This window comes from Somniosus microcephalus, chromosome 12 (genome assembly GCF_052327205.1).
Source record: "Somniosus microcephalus isolate GS21.2 chromosome 12, FLI_Smic_1.0, whole genome shotgun sequence".
Taxonomy (NCBI): domain Eukaryota; kingdom Metazoa; phylum Chordata; class Chondrichthyes; order Squaliformes; family Somniosidae; genus Somniosus; species Somniosus microcephalus.
In genome coordinates, this window is record NC_140998.1 from 25579304 (window position 1) to 25602578 (window position 23275).

At 45.6% G+C, this 23275-nt stretch overlaps 2 protein-coding genes across 4 annotated transcripts in view; both read right to left on the reverse strand.

The window, feature by feature from the left end:
• Positions 1-12389, reverse strand: part of ak7b (adenylate kinase 7b) — a 62841-nt gene extending 50452 nt beyond the window's left edge. For both annotated transcript variants that reach the window (XM_086002669.1, XM_086002668.1), the window contains exons 1-3: positions 12171-12389; positions 8672-8851; positions 2894-3002 (exon numbers count right to left, since the gene is read on the reverse strand). In XM_086002669.1, coding sequence (XP_085858795.1) covers positions 2894-3002; positions 8672-8851; positions 12171-12269 — 388 coding nt within the window. In that variant the 5' untranslated portion in view covers positions 12270-12389. The remainder of the gene's footprint in view (positions 1-2893; positions 3003-8671; positions 8852-12170) is intronic.
• A 2329-nt stretch (positions 12390-14718) lies between these two features.
• The window catches only part of vipas39 (VPS33B interacting protein, apical-basolateral polarity regulator, spe-39 homolog), a 69866-nt gene continuing 61309 nt past the window's right edge, over positions 14719-23275 (reverse strand). For both annotated transcript variants that reach the window (XM_086002671.1, XM_086002670.1), the window contains 4 exons: positions 19051-19137; positions 17656-17745; positions 16019-16123; positions 14719-15721 (listed from right to left, as the gene is read on the reverse strand). In XM_086002671.1, coding sequence (XP_085858797.1) covers positions 15701-15721; positions 16019-16123; positions 17656-17745; positions 19051-19137 — 303 coding nt within the window. In that variant the 3' untranslated portion in view covers positions 14719-15700. The remainder of the gene's footprint in view (positions 15722-16018; positions 16124-17655; positions 17746-19050; positions 19138-23275) is intronic.

Sequence of the window (23275 nt, forward strand, 5' to 3'; positions counted from 1 at the left end):
TGTGGAGCAACTGTACCCATGCTTTTTTCATGTGTAAGTTGTAATGACTGGACCTCACTGAAAGCATTAATGAAAGCGGCGAATTATACTGCGCACGCGCTGCCTGTGCAGTCGCACGCGTTCTGCCTCTGAACCCCTTTGTTCAGAGGACAGGAAATGCCGGTTTTCCCCACATGCACTGTGAATGCTGAAAACCGGCATTTCATCCGGCCAGATGCGTAAGTACCCCGACCGTACTAGCGCATTTGGAAGGGAATTACTGGGCCAACATTTTACATGTCAATAAAATAAAAAATTTAACAATTGCACGACTTGCCCCCTCGCATCTGCGACTGAGGGCCCAAGGAGGTGCATTGCGCAAGAGGTCATCATCGTACGTATCCTCACACTGTTCCCTTTGGGGAACTGTATGAAGTGGTGGAAGGATTTATGGCCGTGATTAACGCTCATTCCGTGACCGTAACCATCTTTGAACCAGCCATTAGGGTGGTTAGTCCTATGGCGGGAGGGTTTTACGGGCTCCCACAACCCATCTGAGGGGGGGGGGGGGGGGGGGCCACCAACACCCACGGACGCAAGTATCCCGCTGGATGTCCACCCAGAATTTAAAGTTGGAGCTCCGACTCCACTTGCCGGGACTGTCTGGAGTGGGGTTCAAAACCCTACTCCTTCTGGCCCAGCGGCGGGGATGCTTACTGCTACGCAAAAGGCCCACTCCGCACAAAAGGTGACACCCATACGTTTCCTGCGCCTTTTCCCTCCCCGTGACTGGAGCCCTATGCTGCCATTTCACGTTGCTAATTGGATTGGGCCTTTGTCATAGTGGTAGGATCCCCGCCGCTGGGCCAGATCAGGGTAGGGTTTCGAACCCCGCTCCAGACAGTCCCGGCAAGTGGAGTCGGAGCTCCGGCTCTAAATTCTGGGTTGACATCCAGTGGGATATTTGCGTCCGTGGGTGTGGGTGGCCCCCCCTCCTTGTATAGCTTGTGGGAGCCCGTAAAACCCTCCCGCCATAGGACTAACCGCCCTAATGGCTGGTTCAAAGATGGTTACGGTCACGGAATGAGCGTTAATCATTGCCATAAATCCTTCCACCACTTCATACAGTTCCCCAAAGGGAACAGTGTGAAGACACGTATGACGACGACATTGCTAAATAAATAAATGGAATTAAAAAAATTCTTTTAGGGCTTTTAAAAGTCTTTCAATTGCTTTAATTCTCCTTAAAACTACTTCAGATTACTCAAAATAATGTAAACATTTTTAAAAGTTTATAAAAGTTACCAAAATCTTCAAAAAACTTCCAAAAACCTATTTAAACTGCTGCTTTGCATGTAAAAATCCTTAGCAGCTTGACAGAAACATTGGGGGCGTGTCCAGTGAAACTGAGACCTCAAGGGGCGTGCCTCACTTACACTGCACGCTCCTGGCTTCGCGCTGGCTGCACTCCTGGGCGGCGTGACGTCATACGCTGCCCGGGAATGTGCTTTCTATTTCTGCAAGTTCAGGCGTCCCAGAAGCTGATCGGCACGAGCGCGGGGTAAGTGCAAATACGGGGCTTGCACGCGCTGCAAGCCCCGTTCTGGAATTTCTGGGCCATTAAGTGTGTCCGCTTCCACCACTTCCGTCGGCAGCAAATTCCAGGTCATCACCACTCACTGCGTAAAAAGGTTTTTCCTCACATCCCCCTGTATCTCTTGCCCAAAACCTTAAATCTGTGCCCCCTAGTCCTTGTACCATCGACGAGTGGGAACAGCCTTTCCCCGTCTAGCGTATCCAAACCCGTCATAATCTTGTACACCTCTATCAAATCACCCCGCAACCTCCTTTGCTCTAATGAAAACAAATCCATTTTCTCCAACCTGTCCTTGTAGCTAAGATCCCTCATCCCCAGAACCATTCTGGTAAATCTCCTCTGCACCCTCTCAAGGGCCTTCACATCCTTCCTAAAGTGTGGTGACCAGAACTGGATGCAATACTCCAGTTGTGGCCTAAGCAGCGCTTTATAAAGGTTCAGCATAACTTCTCTACTTTTGTACTCAATACCTCTATTTATGAAGCCCAAGATCCCATATGCTTTGTTAACCACTTTCTCAATATGTCCTGCCACCGTCAGGGACCTATGCACATTAACTCCCAGGTCCCTCTGTCCCTGCACACTCTTTAAAACTGTGCCATTAAGTGTATATTGCCTCTCCCTGTTCCTTCTGCCAAAATGCATCACCTCACACTTCTCTGTATTAAATTCCATCTGCCACTTGTCTGCCCATTCTGCTAGCCTTTCTATGTCCTGTTGCAGTTGATTGGTATCATCATCACTGTTTGCCACACCCTCAAGTTTGGTGTCATCGGCAAATTTAGAAATTCTACTCTGTATTCCAATATCCAGGTCATTTATATATATCAAAAAAAGCAGTGGCCCCAGCACTGACCCTTGGGGAACGCCACTGTCTACCATCCTCCAGTCTGAAAAACAGCCATTTACCACAACTCGCTGTTTTCTGTCCTTAAGCCAATTCCTTAACCAACCTGCCCCTGACCCACCTATTCCATGAGCCTCAATTTTGTTAACCAGCCTTCTATGTGGTACTTTGTCAAACGCCTTCCGAAAATCCATGTAGACATCATCCACTGCATTCCCTTCATCAATCCTCCCTGTTACTTCATCAAAAAATTCAATTACCTGTAGATTAGTCAAACACGATCTGCTTTTTACAAATCCGTGTTGGCTCTCCTTAATTAGCTTAAACCTCTCCAAGTGCCCGTAAATTTTTTTCCTTGATTATTGATCAACTTATGAAACAAACAAGGTCAAAGAAATTAAGCAGGTGATGCGTAGTTATTGCAAAAGAAGCGAAAGGAAAAGCAGAAAAATAAAATGGTAAATCAGAACCTGAAACAGCCCAAGAGGCTTCATCAATTTGCTCAGTTGTTTCTGTGATGTTGTAGATGATGATGTCGCAGTCCATAAGATATTTCAATAGCTGCTCGCGTGAATCAAACTGAAATAAGATGTGAAAAATAAAGAAAACCACCTTTATCCAGACGCCTGCGTGAAATCCAGTGAAATGATTCCCAGTATTGAACATAATTTCACCTTTAAAAAAAGATTTGCTACAAAACATGTAAGATGGCAACTTTCAAGTCCCTGTTTATAGTTTACGTCTAAAGAGAACAGCCATTTTCTTGCCGAGATGCCGAGAAACTCCAGTATGATTTGGACAGGTTGGGCGATTGGGCAGATGCATGGCAGATGCACTATAACGTGGATAAATGCGAGGTTATCCACTTCGGTGGCAAAAACAGGAAGGCAGATTATTATCTGAACGGCAATAGATTGGGAGAAGGGGAAGTGCAACGAGACCTGGGTGTCCTTGTGCACCAGTCGCTGAAGGTAAGCATGCAGGTGCAGCAGGCAGTTAAGAAGGCAAATGGTATGTTGGCCTTCGTAGCGAGAGGGTTCGAGTACAGGAACAAGGATGTCTTGCTGCAGTTGTACAGGGCCTTGGTGAGACCACATCTTGAGTATTGTGTGCAGTTTTGGTCGCCTTATCTGAGGAAGGATGTTCTTGCCATGGAGGGAGTGCAGCGAAGATTCATCAGACTGATACCTGGGATGGCAGGAATGACGTATGAGGAGAGATTGGGTTGATTGGGCTTATACTCGCTAGAGTTTAGAAGAATGAGAGGGGATCTCATTGAAACATATAAAATTCTAACAGGACTAGACAGACTAGATGCAGGAAGGATGTTCCCGATGGCGGGGGAGTCCAGAACCAGGGGTCACAGTCTAAGGATAAGGGGTAAGCCATTTAGGACTGAGATGAGGAGGAATTTCTTCACCCAGAGAGTGGTGAACCTGTGGAATTCTCTACCACACAAGGCAGTTGAGGCCAATTCATTAAATATATTCAAGAAGGAGTTAGATATATTTCTTAAGGCTAAAGGGATCAAGGGATATGGGGAGAAGGCAGGGACAGGGTACTGAGTTTGGATGATCAGCCATGATCTCATTGAATGACGGAGCAGGCTTGAGGGGCCGAATGGCCTACTCCTGCTCCTATCTTCTATGTGTCTTGGGTACATATGTTTTCAGTTCACTTTTGCCAGACTTTGAGCACATCAAACCATTCCAATGGAGATTTAAAGCTACTGTTTTCTCTTTCGGATCTCTAGGCATATGTACATTGGCACGCTATATTACTGACTTTCAATTCAATTCAATTTTCTCCCCTCTTCTACTCAGATCTTGCTAGAGACCCCTCCAGTACCACGCCCAAGTGGCTATTCTTGGTGCACGATAGGTGGTGTGTCCGCAGACTGTTTGACCGTGTAGGGCATCGTAGTTGAGCTCAGTCCTATCCTCGCTCAATGTCAATACATGCAGACTTTCCAACAGAGGTCACTGGAATAGTAATCGGCATCAGGATCCCCAGCTGGTTTTCCCCTCCCTAGCTCAGGGGCACGAAGGCCAGTTGTAACACGCCAACTGATGCCCCAATTGGTATCAGCGAACTCAGCACAGGCCCAATATTAAACCTGAAACCTTCTGGTTTGCAAGACTTAGTTAGTGCCATACAGGAAACTTTGTGATATCCGGCACCGACGGGACCGAGCTGTTGCCGTCCCATCAAAACTGCCGGACAAACCAGCGCTAATGTTAAAACATACGGAGCTTTTGAGCTCCGTATCTAGCAACAAACCCTGCAACAGCTTCTAAACAGTCGGCCGTAGCTTGCAAGCGTCTCTGTAGCTAAGCAACAGCTTTAGCTAGACCTTGCAAAGTCTGACTGGTGAAAAAAAAGCAATGAAAAGAAAAAAAACTTACTGAACCGACTCCTGAATTTTGCCGGTGGATCGAGCATTCCGGACAGTTAACCTCCGGATAAACCAAAGTTTCCTGTACTGGGGATCGTTTTACTCTCTTCTATCAGGGGAGATTTAAACTATCAATTTTAATGATTTTATTTCATTGTTGCTCCAGTAGTAAAATTCAAAAATCTCGTAACCTAAAGGGAACAGCCAATTTGACAATTTGCGTGATTAAAAGAAAACTGCAATTGTGAAAAATCGGAAATAAAGCTGGAAGTTGATGGCAATGCACAGCAAGCTGATCAGTATCTAAAATACAAGGGCAGGTTAAGGTTTCAGGTGTAATCTTTCATCAGAACTGGCACAGTCAACAACCATAATGTACACTGATATAGTGCCTTTAAAGTAGCAGAATAGCCCAAGGCACTTCAGAGTTTCGGATCAAGCCTCCCAAGCAGGAGTAGGGGGGGGGGAATTAAGGGAGGTAGTTAAAGGCATTGCGGAGGTGGTAGGTTTTAAGGAGGCCTTTGAAAGTGGGGGCAGAAGAAGCGAGGTCTCTCACGGTTGGTAGACTTCCAGAGAGTGGGAGGTAAAAGGTTCTGCCACCGACGGTAGAGCAGGGGAGGAAGGAACACACAGTAGACCAGGGTTGGAATAGCAAAGGATGCAAGCACAGACATTTATAGAAGATAAACTTTCTGAAGTTGATATATTGATGGCGAGCTAATGAAGGTTGGCATGGATAAGGGTGACAGGTGAGCAGACATTCTACGGAATAGGATCCAGGTAGCAGAGTTCTGGATGAGTTGGAGTTAGAGAGGCCAATGAGGAGGTAGAGAGGCCAATGAGGAGGTAGAGAGGCCAATGAGGAGGTAGAGAGGTCAATGAGGAGGTAGAGAGGCCAATGAGGAGGTAGAGAGGCCAATGAGGAGGTAGAGAGGCCAATGAGGAGGTAGAGAGGCCAATGAGGAGGTAGAGAGGCCAATGAGGAGGTAGAGAGGCCAATGAGGAGGCCATTGGAAAAGTCAGGCTGGAGAAGCCCCTCTTATACAATTGATGAGGCCATATTAGGACAGCTCTAAGAAAACAAAGAGGGGAAGGGAGAAGAGCAGCATGTAATGCAGGCAAGATACAGACAAGAAAGACAAGAGAGTGTGCCTGCACGTTTCCAAAATGGAAAGGAAAACAGCAGAATGTGAATGACACCTACTGGGGGAATCCCGTCCAATAATGGGGGAAGGCAGCTAAACTCTGAAGTTAATACAAAAGCAAAATACTGTGGATGCTGGAAGTCATAGAATCATAGAAGTTTGCGGCACAGAAGGAGGCCATCGGCCCAGCATGTCTGTGCCAGCCGAAAAAGAGCTAGCCAGCCTAATCCTACTTTCCAGCTCTTGGTCCGTAGCCTTGTACATTACAGTATTTCAAGTACATAGCCAAGTACTTTTTAAATGTGATGAGGGTTTCTGCCTCTACCACCCTTTCAGGCAGAGAGTTCCAGACACCCACCACCCTTTGGGTGAAAAAAGTTCTCCTCAACTCCATCTAATCCTTCTACCATTACTTTAAATCTATGCCCCCCTCGTTATTGACCTCTCTGCTGAGGGGAATAGGTCCTTCCTATCCACTCTATCTAGGCCCCTCATAATGTCATACACTAAATCTGAAATAAAAACAGAAAATGCTGGAGATACTCAGCAGGTCAGGCATCATCTGTGGAGAGAGAAACAGAGTTAACGTTTCAGGTCGATGACCTTTCCTCAGAACTTCTGCCTGACCTGCTGAGTATTTCCAGCATTTCTGTTTTTAAACTCTGAAGTTCTTGCAGTTAACGTTGAGACTGTGGCAGTTCTGACGAAGGTTACACTTGAAGCCTTACCCTAGCGTTCTCTTTCAGATTCTGACACAAAAAACCTCCCAGAAATACGAAAAAACCAAGGGTGTGGCGAGAAAGAGGAACTTAAAGAAATTATTATTAGTAAAAAAAAACAGTACTAGCAAAATTAATGGGACTAAAAGTCGATAAATTCCAAGGACCGGATGACGTACATCCTAGGGTTTTGAAAGAGGTGGCCATTGGGATAGTGGACGTATTGGTTGTCATCTTCCAAAATTCTATAGGTTCTGGAATGGTTCCTGCAGATTGGAGGATAGCAAATGTAACCCCGCTATTTAAGAAAGGAGGGAAGAGAGAAAACGGGGAACTACAGACCTGTTAGCCTCACATCAGTAGTTGGGAAAATGCTGGAATCTATTATAAAGGATGCAATAACTGGGCACTTAGAAACAAATAGTAAGATTGGGCAGAGTCAACATGGATTTATGAAAGGGGAATCCTGTTTAACAAACCTATTGGAGTTTTTTGAGGATGTAACTAGTGAAGTAGACAAAGGGGAACCGGTAGATGTGGTGTATTTGGATTTTCAGAAGGCTTTCGATAAGGTCCCACACAAGAGGTTGGTGAACAAAATTAGGGCACGTGGAATTGGGGGTAATATACTAGCATGGATTGAGAATTGGTTAACAGACAGAAAACAAAGAGTAGAGATAAACGGGTCTTTTTCAGGATGGCAGGCTGTAACTAGTGGGGTACCGCAAGGATCGGTGCTTGGGCCCCAGCTATTCACAATCTATATCAATGATTTGGATGAGGGGACTAAATGTAACATTTCCAAATTTGCTGATGATACAAAACTAGGTGGCAGTGTCAGTTGTGAAGAGGCTTCAAGGGGATCTCGACAGGCTCAGTGAGTGGGCGAGAACATGGCAGATGGAATATAATGTGGATAAATGTGAAGTTATCCACTTTGGTAGAAAAAACAGAAAGGCAGAGTATTTCCTAAATGGTGAAAGATTGGGGAATGCAGATGCTCAAAGGGACCTGGGTGTCCTTGTACATGAGTCACTGAAAGTGAATGTGCAGGTGCAGCAAGCCATTAGGAAAGCAAATGGTATGCTGGCCTTCATTACAAGAGGATTTGAGTACAGGAGTAAAGAAGTCTTACTCCAATTATACAGGACCTTGGTGAGACCACACCTGGAGTACTGTGTACAATTTTGGTCTCCTTACCTAAGGAAGGATATACTTGCCATAGAGGGAGTGCAACAAATGTTCACGAGATTGATTCCTGGGATGGCGGGACTGTCGTATGAGAAGAGATTGAGTAAACTAGGCCTGTATTCTCTTGAATTTAGAAGAATGAGAGGGAATCTCATTGAAGCATACAAAATTATTACAGGGCTTGATAGGGTGAATGCTGGGAGAATGTTTCCCTTGGCTGGGGAGTCTGGAACCAGGGGCCACAGCCTCAGGATATAGGGTAGGCCATGCAGGACTGAGATGAGAAGAAATTTCTTCACACAGAGGGTGGTGAATCTTTGGAATTCTCTACCCCAGAGGGCTGTGGAGGCTCAGTCATTGGGTATATTCAGAACAGAAGTCGATAGATTTCTGACTAGCAAGGGCATCAAGGGATATGGCGATAGGGCCGGTGAATGGAGTTGAGGCAGAAGATCAGCCATGATCTCATTGAATGGCGGAGCAGGCTCGAAGGACTGAATGGCCGACTCCTGCTATTTCTTATGTTCTTTTTCTGATTGGCCTGCTGTACATGCGCAGTCATTTTTGTTTTCCTTTTGACAGTTTGTGTATTGGCACGAGTTGCTTTAACACTCAGTTTTGCTTTGTGCCAAGCCGTTAGTGACATGGTAAGAAACCATGAACATAAAGACTTATCTTTGCCCGTTAAACTAACAATAAAAAAAACTGCAGTCCTGTTGTGAGACATCAGTCTTGTTAGTAAATTTTTAAATAATCTTAGACATATTTTAGCTTGAAAAAGTAAATTTGGGGACATACAGAGATGATTTCAAAAGCAAAATCAGGTTTCTTGGCATCAGGATTGCTCAATGTTCCCACCACCTGGTACGTCCCTTTGGCATGTGTCATACTTTTCAATGTTTCAACCTCTTCCTCATTTTGTTCTTCAGCATCTACCGGTTCCTCCAGCGACGCTCCAACCACACAATTTGATAGGTACTGGAAATGAATTAAGTATCAGAATTTTACTCTTTGAGTTACAAATCAAAATCTTCTGGATGGAATCTGCATCATATTACAAAGAAATTAAGGCTTTTTGTACCGTTCTCCAATAGCAGTAATAACTTTCAGCAGTGGCAATCTTAGAAGAGGTCAGTTTGATAGGTGTTTCATGATGGAAGTGTATATTTGGAAAAGTGGGTTTTCCGTACTCTGAAACCTACGGTAGTGCATTTAACCGCTGCCGATGAGACACCTTGGACGAAACTTTCAACTTTGGCGGGGGAGTAAAACTAGCGGTGTCAGATTCTCCACTCGTTATGCACCCTGCCCGATTTTCAGCTGATCCGATACCACCAACTTTACGTCCCCTTCGAAGTTGAAAGTTTCGCTCCTTGCTTTGATTAAATCATGTTTCTGGACGACTAAGTTATCCTCCCGAACTGTGTTCCTTCTACTTATGGGCCTGGAAAAAATGTGTTGGGAGTTTGATCTGTTCCTTTCATGATGTGATCAAGTCAAGCTGAAATCAGTCCCTATTGTCTGAGCGTCAGTCTAAAGACTGTTTATCAGACAATTTTTAAATGTGTTCCAGGTATTCTCATTCATACAAATGTAATGTAGGAACAAGTTTGCGAAATGGTGGAAGGGCACTGTAGCAAGTGAAGATGAAGTTCGCAAATCACAAGATCGGTACAGATCAGGAATACCATTCGTCCCATTTTAGCTCATCCATCCAGAAAGACACCACAAACTCCTCAACGTAGCATCCAAATGTTTCTCAAACTGATTCCAATTGTGTTGCCACTTCTCTAAGATACATCTCAAGTATTTTGAAGTACAGGAAACTCTCGTTTAAATGGCACCTAATATCCAAAATTCTCTATTAACCGGCAAAATTCATACTCCGAAAACAACACCTCAACAACCGGAAATGTTGCCGAGTCCAAGTCCGATTCTCCCGCGGTGGCCAAGTTAGTCAGTGGGGGTAGTTCTCCAAACTACCACCACTCGGCTTCTTGGCGCTGTCGGAAATCCGAACACCTCAGTAACAGGAGTCTGACTCTCCCGCGCTCTATACAGTCGTTTACTGTATAAGTTTTGTTTTACTGTTAAGTAATTAAAGAGTTATGGATTACCCTCAATTGGCAGTACTGTACTTAATCAAGCATCTTCCACCATCCATTTAACACAACATTCTGTAGGTGAGGACCCAATTACTGTATACTGCACATTTCTGATTTTTTTTATTTTTGTTTGTTAAAAATAGCCTCGGTAGATACCGAAGAGTTTCCTGTACATTGAAGCTCCTCCCTAAGCAGAGAACCACACAATTATACAGAGTAATTGTGATGGACTAGCCTGGTCGGTAAGTAAGAAACAGGCATATTCCTCTGCAGCTGCCATGTATAGTTATGTACTCACTCAATGACCTAATCATTGTTGTAGTCCCCTTCCTGAGAAATCCACACCATGTATTAACTAACCGTTGTCTGAAAACTTCCCAACATCAGCCCTAAATTTGTCTTTGAACCTGTATTACTCTTGTAGGTTCAGGTTAAATTACTGTACCGGATCCACCTTTTCTATACTATGCACATCACCTCTCGGTTGCCTCCTTTACACTGTGAAAATCTCCATTTTCTACAGTCTTTTCTCCTAACAGTCCTCTGACACTAGGAAGTAGTGAGCTGGCTCTTTACTGAACTGCCACTTTAATGCAACTTGGTGAACTGGACACAATACTCAAGGTCCAGGAAGGGGAATACAAAGATGATTAGGTCATTGAGTACATAACTATACACGGTAGCTGCAGAGGAGCTGCAGCGGAACATGCCTGTTTCTTACTTACCAATCAGGCTAGTCTATCACAATTACTCTGTATAAGAGTGTGGTTCTCTGCGTAGGGAGGAGCTTCAATGTACTTCAAAATACTCAAGTTTTATCTGCACGTCCAACAATTAGAGGGACAGATGGAAGACATGGGTGAGCTATAGGTCCACTAAGAGAAAAAGGTGAAGGCAAAGCAAGAAGCTAAATCCATTGATTCCCCATCTACTGCAGATGAAGATCATGGATGGCCTCCTGGTTCACAGAACTTCTCGCACAACAGCTGCTGGTGTGAAACCACGAGCAAAAGATACTCAACTACGGGGGTTGGGGGGTGGGGTGCAAAACCTTTGTACGGTAAATGCAATAACATTGCAGAAGTCACGTGATCAGATGCCAAGTGGTCAGATGACAAGTGTTCAAACCTCCAGGAATACCTCCAACCAAAGCTGGCAACCATTAGTGTCAGGCGGCCAACGGTGGGAGCGTGGGGGTTGGGCGGTTAGTGGTCATGTGAAGAAACCTTCCGAAATATGCCCAACCAGAGTTGCACACAGGTATGTATACACAAGCACTTGTTTACATGCTTGTGTACACACACACATACGCAAACACTTGTATACGCAAACACTTGCATACGCAAACACATACATGAACACTTACATACACAAACACATACATACATGAACACTTACATACACCTACATACACAAACACATACATGGACACTTACACTGTTCCTGGGACTAGGGACAGGGTCACTGGCAAGGCTTCGGAAGCTAAGCCAGAGCCAGGCCTGGTTAGTACCTGGAGGGGTGACCATCAGGGAAGACCAGGTGCAGAAGGTCACGGAAGGAGCCCCGCGGAGGGGCGGTTGGTGAGAAGGTCACGGAAGGAGCCCCGGGAGGGGCGGCTGGTGAGCAGGCCCGGGCGTTGGGCTGAAGATTGTCGGACAGGAGGAATGGTGGAAATGGAATGACGGCGCGCACAGACGCAGCGGCTTTGCTTCTCCCAGGACGGTGCTATTTACGTTTAATGTTAATGTTATTTGTACTGGACTCATGGGAGCTTGCAAGATCACATTTCGTTGTACAATGACAATAAAGTTGAATTATTATTATGAATACTTACATACACAAACACATAAACACTTACATACACGAACATACACAAACACATATATACATGAACACTTACATACACAAACACATACATGAATACTTACCTACACAAACACATTCATGAACACTTGCATAAACAAACACATACATGAACACTTACATACACAAACACACACATACATGAACACTTACATACATGAACACACACATACACGAACACTTACATACACGAATACTTACATGAACAGTTACATACACGAACACGTGCATACATGAACACTTACATACATGAACACTTACACACATGCTCAATTGCTCACACACACACAGCCACTGCCACTCAGTAACCAGTTGCAGATCTCACGAACTTTCCCAGCGTGAGTCCCCACGAACGAGTCTAAGTGGTTGAAGAAGATCCGCTTGCTGCGGATTTTCTCCGGCTTCCCCACGACCTCTTCATCCGCCATCGCCGCCCGGCCCCGGCCCTTGGATACACCGCCGGCCGCACGCGTTGCTAGGGAGGGTCCTTCGGCGGCCGGTCAGGCAGTGAGCAGGCCAGCTAAAGCCGAAGCTCGGGCCCTGCGAATACAGCCGGCGGCCGCTCGCCATGCAAAATGCGGGGGGACCATTTAAAACATTGGCAGCGAGTTCCCGGGGAATTTGTTCCCTCCGGGACTGATCCTGAAGCTTTTACCGAAGGGAAAAGAGGGCATGCAGTTAGCCACAGCGTGGCGCAGTGTGTTGTGGGAGTTGTAGTCCATGCTCTGGCACCTCAAAGCACTGGAGAGGTACCACCAACGCTGCCCCACAAGATCCTGTAAATCCATTGCCAGGATAGGTGCACCAACGTCAGTGCTCTCGCTCAGGCCAACATCCCCAGCATTGAAGCTTTGACTACGCTCGATCAGCTCCGATGGACGGGCCACATTGTCTGCATGCCCAATACGAGACTCCCAAAACAAGCGCTCTACTCGGAGCTCCGAAACGGCAGGAGAGCCCCAGGTGGGCAGAGGAAACGCGTCAAGGACACCCTCAAAGCTAACCTTGAAAAAAGTGCAACATCCCCACCCGACACCTGGGAATCCCTGGCCCAAGACCGCACAAAGTGGAGGAGAAGCATCTGGGAAGGCGCCGAACACCCCGAGGGGGAAAAATTCAGTATCACCCCATTTGGAGCGCCATTATCGGCCGTGCGCAAAGTTTAGCGCCTGGCGCTAATTATCACCTTCCACAGCAAACATGGCTTTTCTCGCCCCTGGAGGTGATTGGAGCGCCAAATCAGGCGCTTCACACCTGTCTTAAGGCACAAAGGCTGAGGAGCGAGGCGCTACCTCAGAGCGCTGCCAAAGCAAGGAAGGGCAAATCAAAATAAACCTGCAAAGTGCTGCTCAGTACTCAAAACTCCTTCACACAGCGTTGAATCTCTCCAGAAGTCAGTCTCTCTCTCTCTCTCAAAATGCGTGGTGCAAAAATGTCACCGACAAAAAAAGGCAGGAAGCGGTCGCCTTTAAATAGCGCTCCCCTAGTCCCTTTCTGACAGCATAACGCTCCCCTCAACCTGTCATTGCTAGCGGCAGGCAGTAAGGCAGGGGGCGCCACTCAATATCCGGTCCGGGGCGCTGCGCACTCGACTGACGTCACAATCTGCCGGCGCAGGAGATCGTGGCGGTAATGTTTAGCGCCGCCGCAAAATGTCTAGTTAATTTCGCGAGCGGCGCAAACATTGCCGCGCCCGGGCGCTAGTTGCTTTGCGCCCCATTAGCGCCCTCTTAAGGCGCTAACGGGAGGTGCAAACAACTGAATTCCCCCCCACCCCCCGAGTCTCTTCGCCGGCAGCAAGCGGAAGCCAAGCGTAAACAGCGGAAGGAGCGCACGTCAGCTGAAGCACCCCACCCACCCGCCCCTTCAACCACCGTCTGCCCCACCTGTGACAGAGACTGTAGGTCCCGCATTGGACTCATCAGTCACCTGAGAACGCATTTGTAGCAAGTCATCCTCGGTTCCGAGGGACTGCCTAAGAGTCCATGCTCTGCAGCCCAGGACCCACAGCAAAGTGTCAGTCATTCACACTGCAAGGCTGGTGCTGCTGTGAAGCATTCTCAGCTTTGCAGGATGAAAAAAAACTTGTATTTACACAGCGCCTTTCACAACCTCAGGACACCCCCAAAGCGCTTTATAGCGAATTAAATACTATTTTGAAGTGTAGTCACTGTTGTAATGTAGGAAACTTGGAAGTTTAGTCACTGTTGTAATGTGGGAAACTTGGAAGTGTAGTCTCTGTTGCAATGATGGAAATAAAGGGTGTAGCACGGAATCATCATGTCTGTGCCAGCACTTTGCTGGAGCAATCCAAAACTAATCCCGCTGTCTACCCGTAGCCCTGTATCTTACTTTGACTCAACTTGTGGAGCGTAAATTGGGCGTCAAGGCTCAAACTTTACTCCAAAGCAAAGCAGCGTGCTCGCTCCACTTTGCTCTGTTCTCGGGTATGGTTGCCACTTGCCAACCTTCCCGGATTGTTCAGGAGTCTCCTGCAATCGCCGATTGATCTCCCCGGGCGCTAGCTGCTGGCAATCCGGGAGAAAACGTGGAAGTAGGGTTCACGCCAGTGCAGATCTGGAGATCAGGGTCTGTAATCAAAATGCCAACGTGCTGAGAGTTGTTGTAGGACTTGGGTTCAGCCCACCGAGCCGGCACTTCGAGTTACCAATCCTAGCCCTTCTGCCCCGGCAAAGCCCCACACAATGGGAGAGTCACCCCACAGTGATGGGAAGGAAGGAAAACTAGAGTTTCCCTGCTCTTCCTCAACCCACTCTCATTCACCTCTTAAGACCCAAGACAGGCCAGCAGTGGTGCCGAGCACAGGAAGAAAATAGTAAACCATCATGCGAATAAATAAATGAAGCGCAAACGTAGGAAGCTACCAGATTTTGGCACTTTATTAAAAAATGTATTCTTAATGAGTGGCATTTTTCTTCCAGTTCTGTACAACAAATATGTTCCTTCTCATTTATGTTGGAATATTATTCAGGAATTTCTTTACTTTCTATTTTTTTTTGAAGTGTTATTGGGGGAGAGGGGGAATGAAGAGAAGGGAAGGGTCCAAACGAGCAGACCATAAATATATTAATTATTCTCTAACTGTATTTAGTTCCTGTTTCTAGATGTCATCAGTGAGGCCAGCTAGCAACATCTACTGGCTAAAACCAAATACAGGAGACTTTGGTTTATCCGGAGGTTATATGTCCGGAATACTCGATCTAACGGCAAAAATCAGGAGCCGTTTTCTATAAGTTTTTTTTTAGTTCTCGTTGCTTTTTTTTTCCCAGTCAGGCACTGCAAGGTCTGTAGCTATAGCAACAGCTTCAGCTAGAGATGCTTGCAGCTGCAGCCGACTGTTTTGAAGCTGTTAGGGTTTGTTGATTCACACGGAGCTTTTCAGTTCCGTATCTCTCAACATTAACGCTGGTATGTCCGGCACTTTTGATGGTACGGCACCAGCTCGGTCCCGTCAGTGCCGGATATCAGAAAGTTTCCTGTACCTGAATTTCTGAAGTTCAGTTCACCTCTTGTCCTCAGTATTTTGGCACTTTTAGCTGGGGGACCTATACTTCCCCCATGAAATGTGAGCCAGATGCTCCCCCCTCCCATTCTTAAAAGTCATAACCTTGTAATTGAACAACGTGATACACATGAAATATACAAATGTGTGGATAGGACACTTAATTTCTAAGCTCCCATAATTATTAATTTTAATCTTGAGGGAGAAGAGGTCCTGCGGTTCTCAGAAGGTTGATGAAGATCACTCTTTCTAGTCGCTAATTGCCAGGTTCTCCAACCTCCAGCTCCCTCTGTAATAATGTGCACAGGAGACATTCCTTCACTGAATCTTCATCCATCAATTTTTCCATCTGATTTGCTGCAAAGTACAATATTCAAAACTACCATTAGCAATCTGGCAGATACATTTGTTTTTCAGTTTATTTGTTTTCACAATCAGTAGCCCTCATGTCCAGCCATTAAGAAAAGGCAAGCGTTTTAACAGGACAGTAACTGTTCTATTGCTGGAACAGGACTGTTGCTTTAAGGCAGTCCAGTGTCCCAGTTGCAGACTGAGATCCTCACTCCTGGCCAGGGGATTTCATACAGCTGTCACGAGAGCTTCAGACGTTGCAGCCCAGCACTATGTAGGGTTTAAAGCCTCGTTTTAACTTACGGAATTGCTCAGGATATAGTCTATCTTCCTCTGTTCTTGTGAGCTTCTGTCCACTTTGTCTCTGTACAGCATCAGCTGCTGTCGGTCTTTAAGCTCCCTGTAGGTCTAAACCAGGAAAAAAATAGGAAGTTAAAACAACTTTTGTAAACTACTACATCATTTACTTTATGCAAGCCCAATTTAATTTAAACGGCATCTTAATTGGTTGCTACTCAATTACTGGCATCTTGTTTTGTCTTTCCTGCAAGAGTGATTTTGGCCTCCCTTTTTTAGTAGCGTTCCCCCTACACCAATCATTACCTCCCGGCTGAACCATTCTCAGACCCCTGTCAATGAGGCCTCTTGACGCAGGAGGCTCAGAAGAGTTTTGCATTCTCAACTCGCCAATTTATTCTGATGAATATTTGGACCTCACTTCCTCAAACTGAGTGCCTTTGTCACCTGTGAACAAGTTGCTCAGGAACAGAAAATGTGCTGAAGGGGAATCCCCTTGCTGTGTTGCTCAAATGTACTTGTTGGGGGGTTGATGAAAGGCTGCCATTTACAATGTCCAAAAGGACATCCAGAAGCTGCGTTGAGCCATACCATTTCTGACATTGTCCACTGTCTGAAATTGATTGTACAGTTCCCTTCGCAACTCCTCAGATAATGAAGCAGTCCGTGCCCACATGCAGCAAGACCTGGGCAACATTCAGGCTCGGGCTGATAAGTGGCAAGTAACATTGGCGCCACACAAGTGCCAGGCAATGACTATCTCCAACAAGCGAGAGTCTAGCCACCTCCCCATGACATTCAACGGGATTACCATCGCCGAATCCCCCACCATCAACATCCTGGGAGTCACCATTAACCAGAAACTTAACTGGATCAGCCACATAAATACAGTGGCTACAAGAGCAGGTCAGAGGCTGGGTATTCTGCTGTGAGTGACTCACCTGACTCCCCAAAGCTTTTCTACCATCTACAAGGCACAAGTCAAGAGTGTGAGGGAATACTCCACTTGCTTGGATGAGTGCAGCTCCAACAACACTGAAGAAGCTCGACACCATCCAGGATGCTTGATTGGCACTCCATCCACCACCTTAAACATTCACTCCCTCCACCACTGGCACACCATGGCTGCAGTGTGTACCATCTAAAAGATGCACTGCAGCAACTCACCAAGGCTTCTATGACAGCAACTCCAAAACCCGTAACCTCTACCACCTAGAAGAAGGACAAGGGCAGCAGGTGCATGGGAACACCACCACCTGCAAGTTCCCCTCCAAGTCACACACCATCCTGACTTGGAAAAATACTGCCGTTCCTTCATCGTCGCTGGGTCAAAATCCTGAAACTCCCTCCCTAACAGCACTGTGGGAGCACCTTCAACACACAGACTGCAGCGGTTCAAGAAGGCGGCTCACCACCACCTTCTAGAGGGCAACTAGGGTTGGGCAATAAATGCTGGTCTTGCCAGCGACGCCCACATCCCGTGAATGAATTAAAAACACACTTGTTGTTGTGGACTTTTGTGAGCACTCAAATGATATAAAACACGTCAACCATGGACACTCCGCATGAACCTGCACTACTGATCTTTTTGTCACTCATCTCCCTAATGCAGCAATAATAAATCCAACACGACTTATACTTACATCAATCACAATGTTATGGCATTTGTACTTTGTGGCAAGGTTTAATTTCAGTTCTGTGTTATCCACTAAAGCAACATATTCCTGAATAACCTGCAGAAAAATGTTATAATACAGTATGAAATACTATAGGTGATTGGCAAAAGGACCAGAGATGACATGAGGAAGCATTTTTTTTTTACACAGTGAGCTGTGATCTGGAATGCACTGCCTGAAAGGATGGCCGAAGCAGATTCAATAGTAACATTCAAAAGAGAATACTTGAAGGGAAAATATTTACAGGGCTATGGGGAAAGAGCAGGGGAGTGGGATTAATTGGATAGCTCTACCAAAGAGCCGGCACAGGCATGATGGGCTGAATCATTCTATGCTGTATCATTCTATGATTTTTCTTTTTAGGGTGGCACAATGTGTTGCAGGAACCCACACGTAGTACCTCAGACTGGTTGTTCTGCAGGTTTGATATCCCATTGCTAATTTCCCGATCCCCATCACACAGTTTCAGGGAGGTTTTGACCTTATTCTGAAAACTATCTCCGACTTAATATTTATTTGCTATGAGAGATAGGAGTGGAGGGTAATGACGCACTTTTCCCAACATCAAGCACTCTTGGGTCAGATATAACATGACTAAGATGCAGAGTGCCGTGTCCTCTACAGTACCCCAAACAATATGCCTAGAACCTGACCTCATCATCACACCCCGCTTCCTATGCCACTGATGCAATGTTTTCATTTTCCCCAGCAGCCATCTCAATATCCCAAATGGTTTCTGCCACACCGATCTCCACCTCAACATTAAAGATGACCTGCCGTTTGCCAGTTCCACATTACAAAATGGAATGTAGCGATCACACCACATGTCAAATTATTTAGGGAAAGAGTTTAAACCGGGGAGTAAAATGCATGGAAGATACAACTGAATCGAGCACTTATTGCAGTACTGAGAACCCTCAGGCAGACGTCAATGACATCTATGTTTCTATGTAGATCATGTTGCGTTGCCAAGGCAAAAGTAGTTTGTAGCAACGATGGTCCTCTGAATCCGAAAACACAATCACATGAACCCAGACCGTGACATTTCCACTCACCAAAATAAGAAACTACTAAAAAAAAAGTGACTTCTAGACTGATGTGGGGCAGCAACATAAGTGTGTTTGAAGCTGGTAACATGGAATCATAGAATGGTACAACACAGAAGGAGGCCATTCGGCTCATCGTGGAATAGCAACTGTTGGCACCACCTTATATATAGCACTGGGACAGTCGTGTGGGCATCAAGAGCATCCTAAAGGATCAACACCGTTCTTATGCCTCTCCTAGATCATGACCTGTTTTATTCCTATTAGAAGGTGCAGAATGAAGGAAATTTCAAAGTATCACAAGCTGGGGTCTTACCTCAACTGGAGCGTTGTTTTTGTGCAAGATGTCCACAACGCGATGAAATCCAACTGGGGCTTTCTTCTTGGTATATCCCAGCCAATTCTGAAACAAAGCAAAACAAAACATGCCTCTATATCATTGTTACAGGGAGAAAGGTTGTTCTAATGGAATTGAGTGACCGCAGTGATGGTTTGTGGGAAAGCATAAATTAAAAAAAAAATGTACTTCCCAATTCTTGGCAAAATCACCAAAGTTGGAAATGATGCAGGACAAATATAATTAATTGAAAATCACCTCACCATGCTCTGAAATTTTTTTTAAGATTCTAATTCTGCAGAAGAACAATACCAACTACAAATATTGGCCCCCAAATCCTCTTAATTTTCTTTCACCCCATTGAAGGCCATGGAAAGAAAGAAAAACTTGCATTGGGGGACTTTAATTACCCAAATATCGATTGGGATAATGCTAGGGTAAAGGGAAAGGCGAGGGAGGAATTTCTGAAATGTGTTCAGGAGAATTTCCTTCACCAATATGTTCTTGGCCCAACTAGGAGGGAGGCATTGCTGGATCTGGTGCTGGGGAATGAGGCGGGCCAGGTCAACCAAGCGTCTGTGGGAGAACACTTGGGTACGAGTGATCATCGTATCATAGAGTTAGATTAGCAATGGAGAGGAGCAAGGAACAATCTAAAGTGGAACTTCTAAACTGGAATAGGGCTAACTTCAATGGGATGCGAAAGGATCTAGCCAGGGTAAAATGGAACCAAACACTGACAGAAAAAACTGTAACTGAACAATGGGTGATCTTTAAGGAGGAGATATTCCAAGTACAGGCTAGGTACATTCCAACAAGAAGGAAGCGTAAGGGAACCAAAGCTCCTTGGATGACGAGGAAGAAATTGTAGTGTATGTGCCTTTAAGAGCCCCATGTGTACTGTAATGCCAGTAATGGCCACTCAGGCTATATAAGCCTGTATATTGTGTTGTATCAGTTAGTTGCCCTCCAGACTTTGTTTAGTAAACACCTATGAAACCAACTCCTGTCTTCAGTGTCTCTATCAACACACAGACACAACAGTGGCGACGAATTGGAAATGGACTTACCTGCAATTCGGCAGCACCTCAAGGACATCGATTCCTCTGGCGTCCAAAGTTGAAGAAAAATCAAGAAAAAGAAAAAGAAAAAGCTGTAGTTTCACCAGCTAGCCAAGCTGGTGGCAGGTACTGCAATAATCCTTCCTGGGCGTCGGGCTGGGGCTCCAGCGGCTGGCTCTACAGCTGGGCCAAGCAGCGAAAGCGGAGGCAAGCAGTAACAGACGGGGAGGGAGCACTCGGGAGACGGCCGGCGCTGCGAGCAGGTCGGCGTTCAGACCTAGAGAGTCCGGCGGGAACGAGTCTCCAACTGTAAATAAATAAATAAAAAGAACGGAAACCGCGGGAAACAGCGTTGTCATCGGCAGCAGCGGCGGGGAAGCGCGGGAAGTGCCATATCTTTACTGCAGAAAAGAAAGAAAAGCGCGGGAAGCGCCATTTTTTTTCTAGGATGCCTAAGTCTGGCAATATTGATGCTTTTGATAACGAGATAGAGGATTGGACCACATATGTGGAAAGAGTGGAGGTATATTGCACCGCAAATGGAATAGAAGATGAAAAAAAAGCTTCAATACTACTAAATCTAACGGGCGCAAAGACATACGGGCTGTTACGAAATTTAATCACTCCAGCCAAACCAAAGGACAAGAATTTTAAAGAAATTGTTGATACCCTACAGGAGCACTTAAACCCAACACCGCTGCTGATAGCGGAATGATTCAAATTCTTCAAGAGAAATCAACACAAGAATGAAAGTAACGCTGATTACCTCACCGAATTAAGAAAGCTATCAAAACACTGCCAATTCGGGGCAGAACTAGCAGATTATCTTCGAGACAAATTCGTCTGCGGTCTCTTAAGTGAAGGAACACAGAAAAGGCTGCTTTCTGAAAAAGATTTAACATTGGACAAGGCTTTCAGTATGGCTGTATCATACGAAGCAGCCGCAAGAGGAGCTGCAGAGATACAACAAAAGACACAGGACTTCGGCACCCATGAAATGACACAGGGTTTTGAGAGATGTTATCGCTGCGGCAGATCCACCCATGACCAGAGTGACTGCTGGTTCAAGGACAAAGCATGCAGGCAATGCGGAAAGATTGGACACATTGCACGGGTATGCCGATCTGGACAAAAAAAATCCACAGACAGGGAAAAAAAAAATCAATAAAGAAAAGTACAGAAAGGTACAAATGATGACGGACAGTAGCTCCGAAGACCAGAAGAGCGATAGCGACTCCGAAAACAAGAGACTAAGCTGTCTCAAATTACATAATGTAATTGCCAAAGATGATTACCAGACCATTTGGGTTACCCTCACGATAGCAGGGTCCCCAGTTAAAATGGAGCTAGATACAGGATCAGCTCTGACCGTCATAAATCGACGGGATTACGAGCGGCTATTTCCGCATATACCTTTAAAAGACACATCCATTATCTTGAAAACATATACGGGGCAGAAAGTATACCCCAAAGGAAAAATAAGGGTGCCTGTTGTATACAACGGCAAGGAAATACAAAAGTTGTATTTATACATTCTACAAGATGGTGGTCCACCGCTGTTGGGACGTGAATGGATCAGGAAAATACGTTTAGACTGGCACTCCATTCAGGCACTGACGGTGACCAGTAAGAAAAAAAACGATGATGACTCCATACCTGAACGATTAAAAGACATCTTGCCCAACGCCAAAGAAGTGTTTCAAGAGAAACTAGGAACCTTGAAAGGCATCACCGCCTCAATAAAAGGGGAAGATGCAGCAATTCCCAAGTTTTTTAAGGCAAGACCGGTGCCATACGCAATTCGTCCAGCAGTCGAGGCAGAGCTGGAGAATTTGGAAAAGGCAGGCGTATTATCCAAAATAGATTGGAGCGAGTGGGCAACACCCATCGTTCCAGTCATGAAGAAAGCATTGAATAATGATAAATCTGAAGAACAGAGAAAAATTCGCATCTGTGGAGACTTCAAGGTGACTGTAAACCCGGTCCTTCACACGGTACAGTATCCTCTTCCGAGGATAGAAGATATTTTCGCCTCACTATCCGGAGGGAAACGTTTCACCAAAATTGACTTGGCACAGGCATATCTACAGATGGAGGTTGAAGAGACCTCTAAAAAAAATCTCACGATAAATACACACAAAGGTCTGTACCAGTACAATCGACTGGTTTTCGGAGTAGCATCCGCTCCAGCTATCTGGCAAAGAGCTATGGAGCAAGTCCTGCAAGGGATTCCGGGGACTCAATGCTACCTAGACGACATCCTTGTAACAGGAGAAAACGACAGCGAGCACCTTGCCAATTTGAAGCAGGTGCTCACTAGGCTGAGAGAACGGGGCCTATGAGCAAATCGCCCCAAGTGCGAATTTTTCCAAAATCAAATATCATATTGTGGCCACATAATTAATAAGGAAGGGTTGCATAAGTCACCTGAAAAAATTGAAGCGGTCATAAAAGCCCCAGCACCTGAAAATGTTTCACAATTAAGGTCGTTCCTGGGATTAATAAATTACTGTCATAAATTTTTACCGAACTTATCAACTCTTCTACACCCTCTTAATGAACTGCTACAAACAGGAGTAATTTGGAAATGGAGCGAAGACTGTAAACGTGCCTTCCATAAATGCAAAGACTTAATCACATCCAAAGAAGTTTTGGCTCATTACAACCCATCACTGCCAATCAGACTGGCGTGTGATGCATCCTCTTACGGCGTAGGAGCAGTATTATCGCATAAATTCCCTGATGGCTCGGAACGGCCGATAGCTTTTGCGTCATGCTCCTTGAACTCAGCTGAGCGTAACTATGCCCAAATCGACAGGGAAGCACTCAGCCTGGTATGGGGAGTGAAGAAATTCAACCATTACCTACACGGACAAAAATTTACCTTGTTGACTGACCATCAACCCCTCATCTCCATATTCAACCCTAAAAAGGGTGTTCCCATTATGACAGCGCAAAGGCTACAGAGGTGGTCCCTTTTTCTGGGGGGCACACCAATACAACATAGAATACAAAGGATCAAAACAGCATGGGAATGCTGACGGGTTATCGCGCCTACCGTTGCCAACGGTAGAAGAAGCACCTACCGTAGACCCAGTGGAGATTTTCCACTCTACCATAGTCGAATGTCTACCAGTAACAAA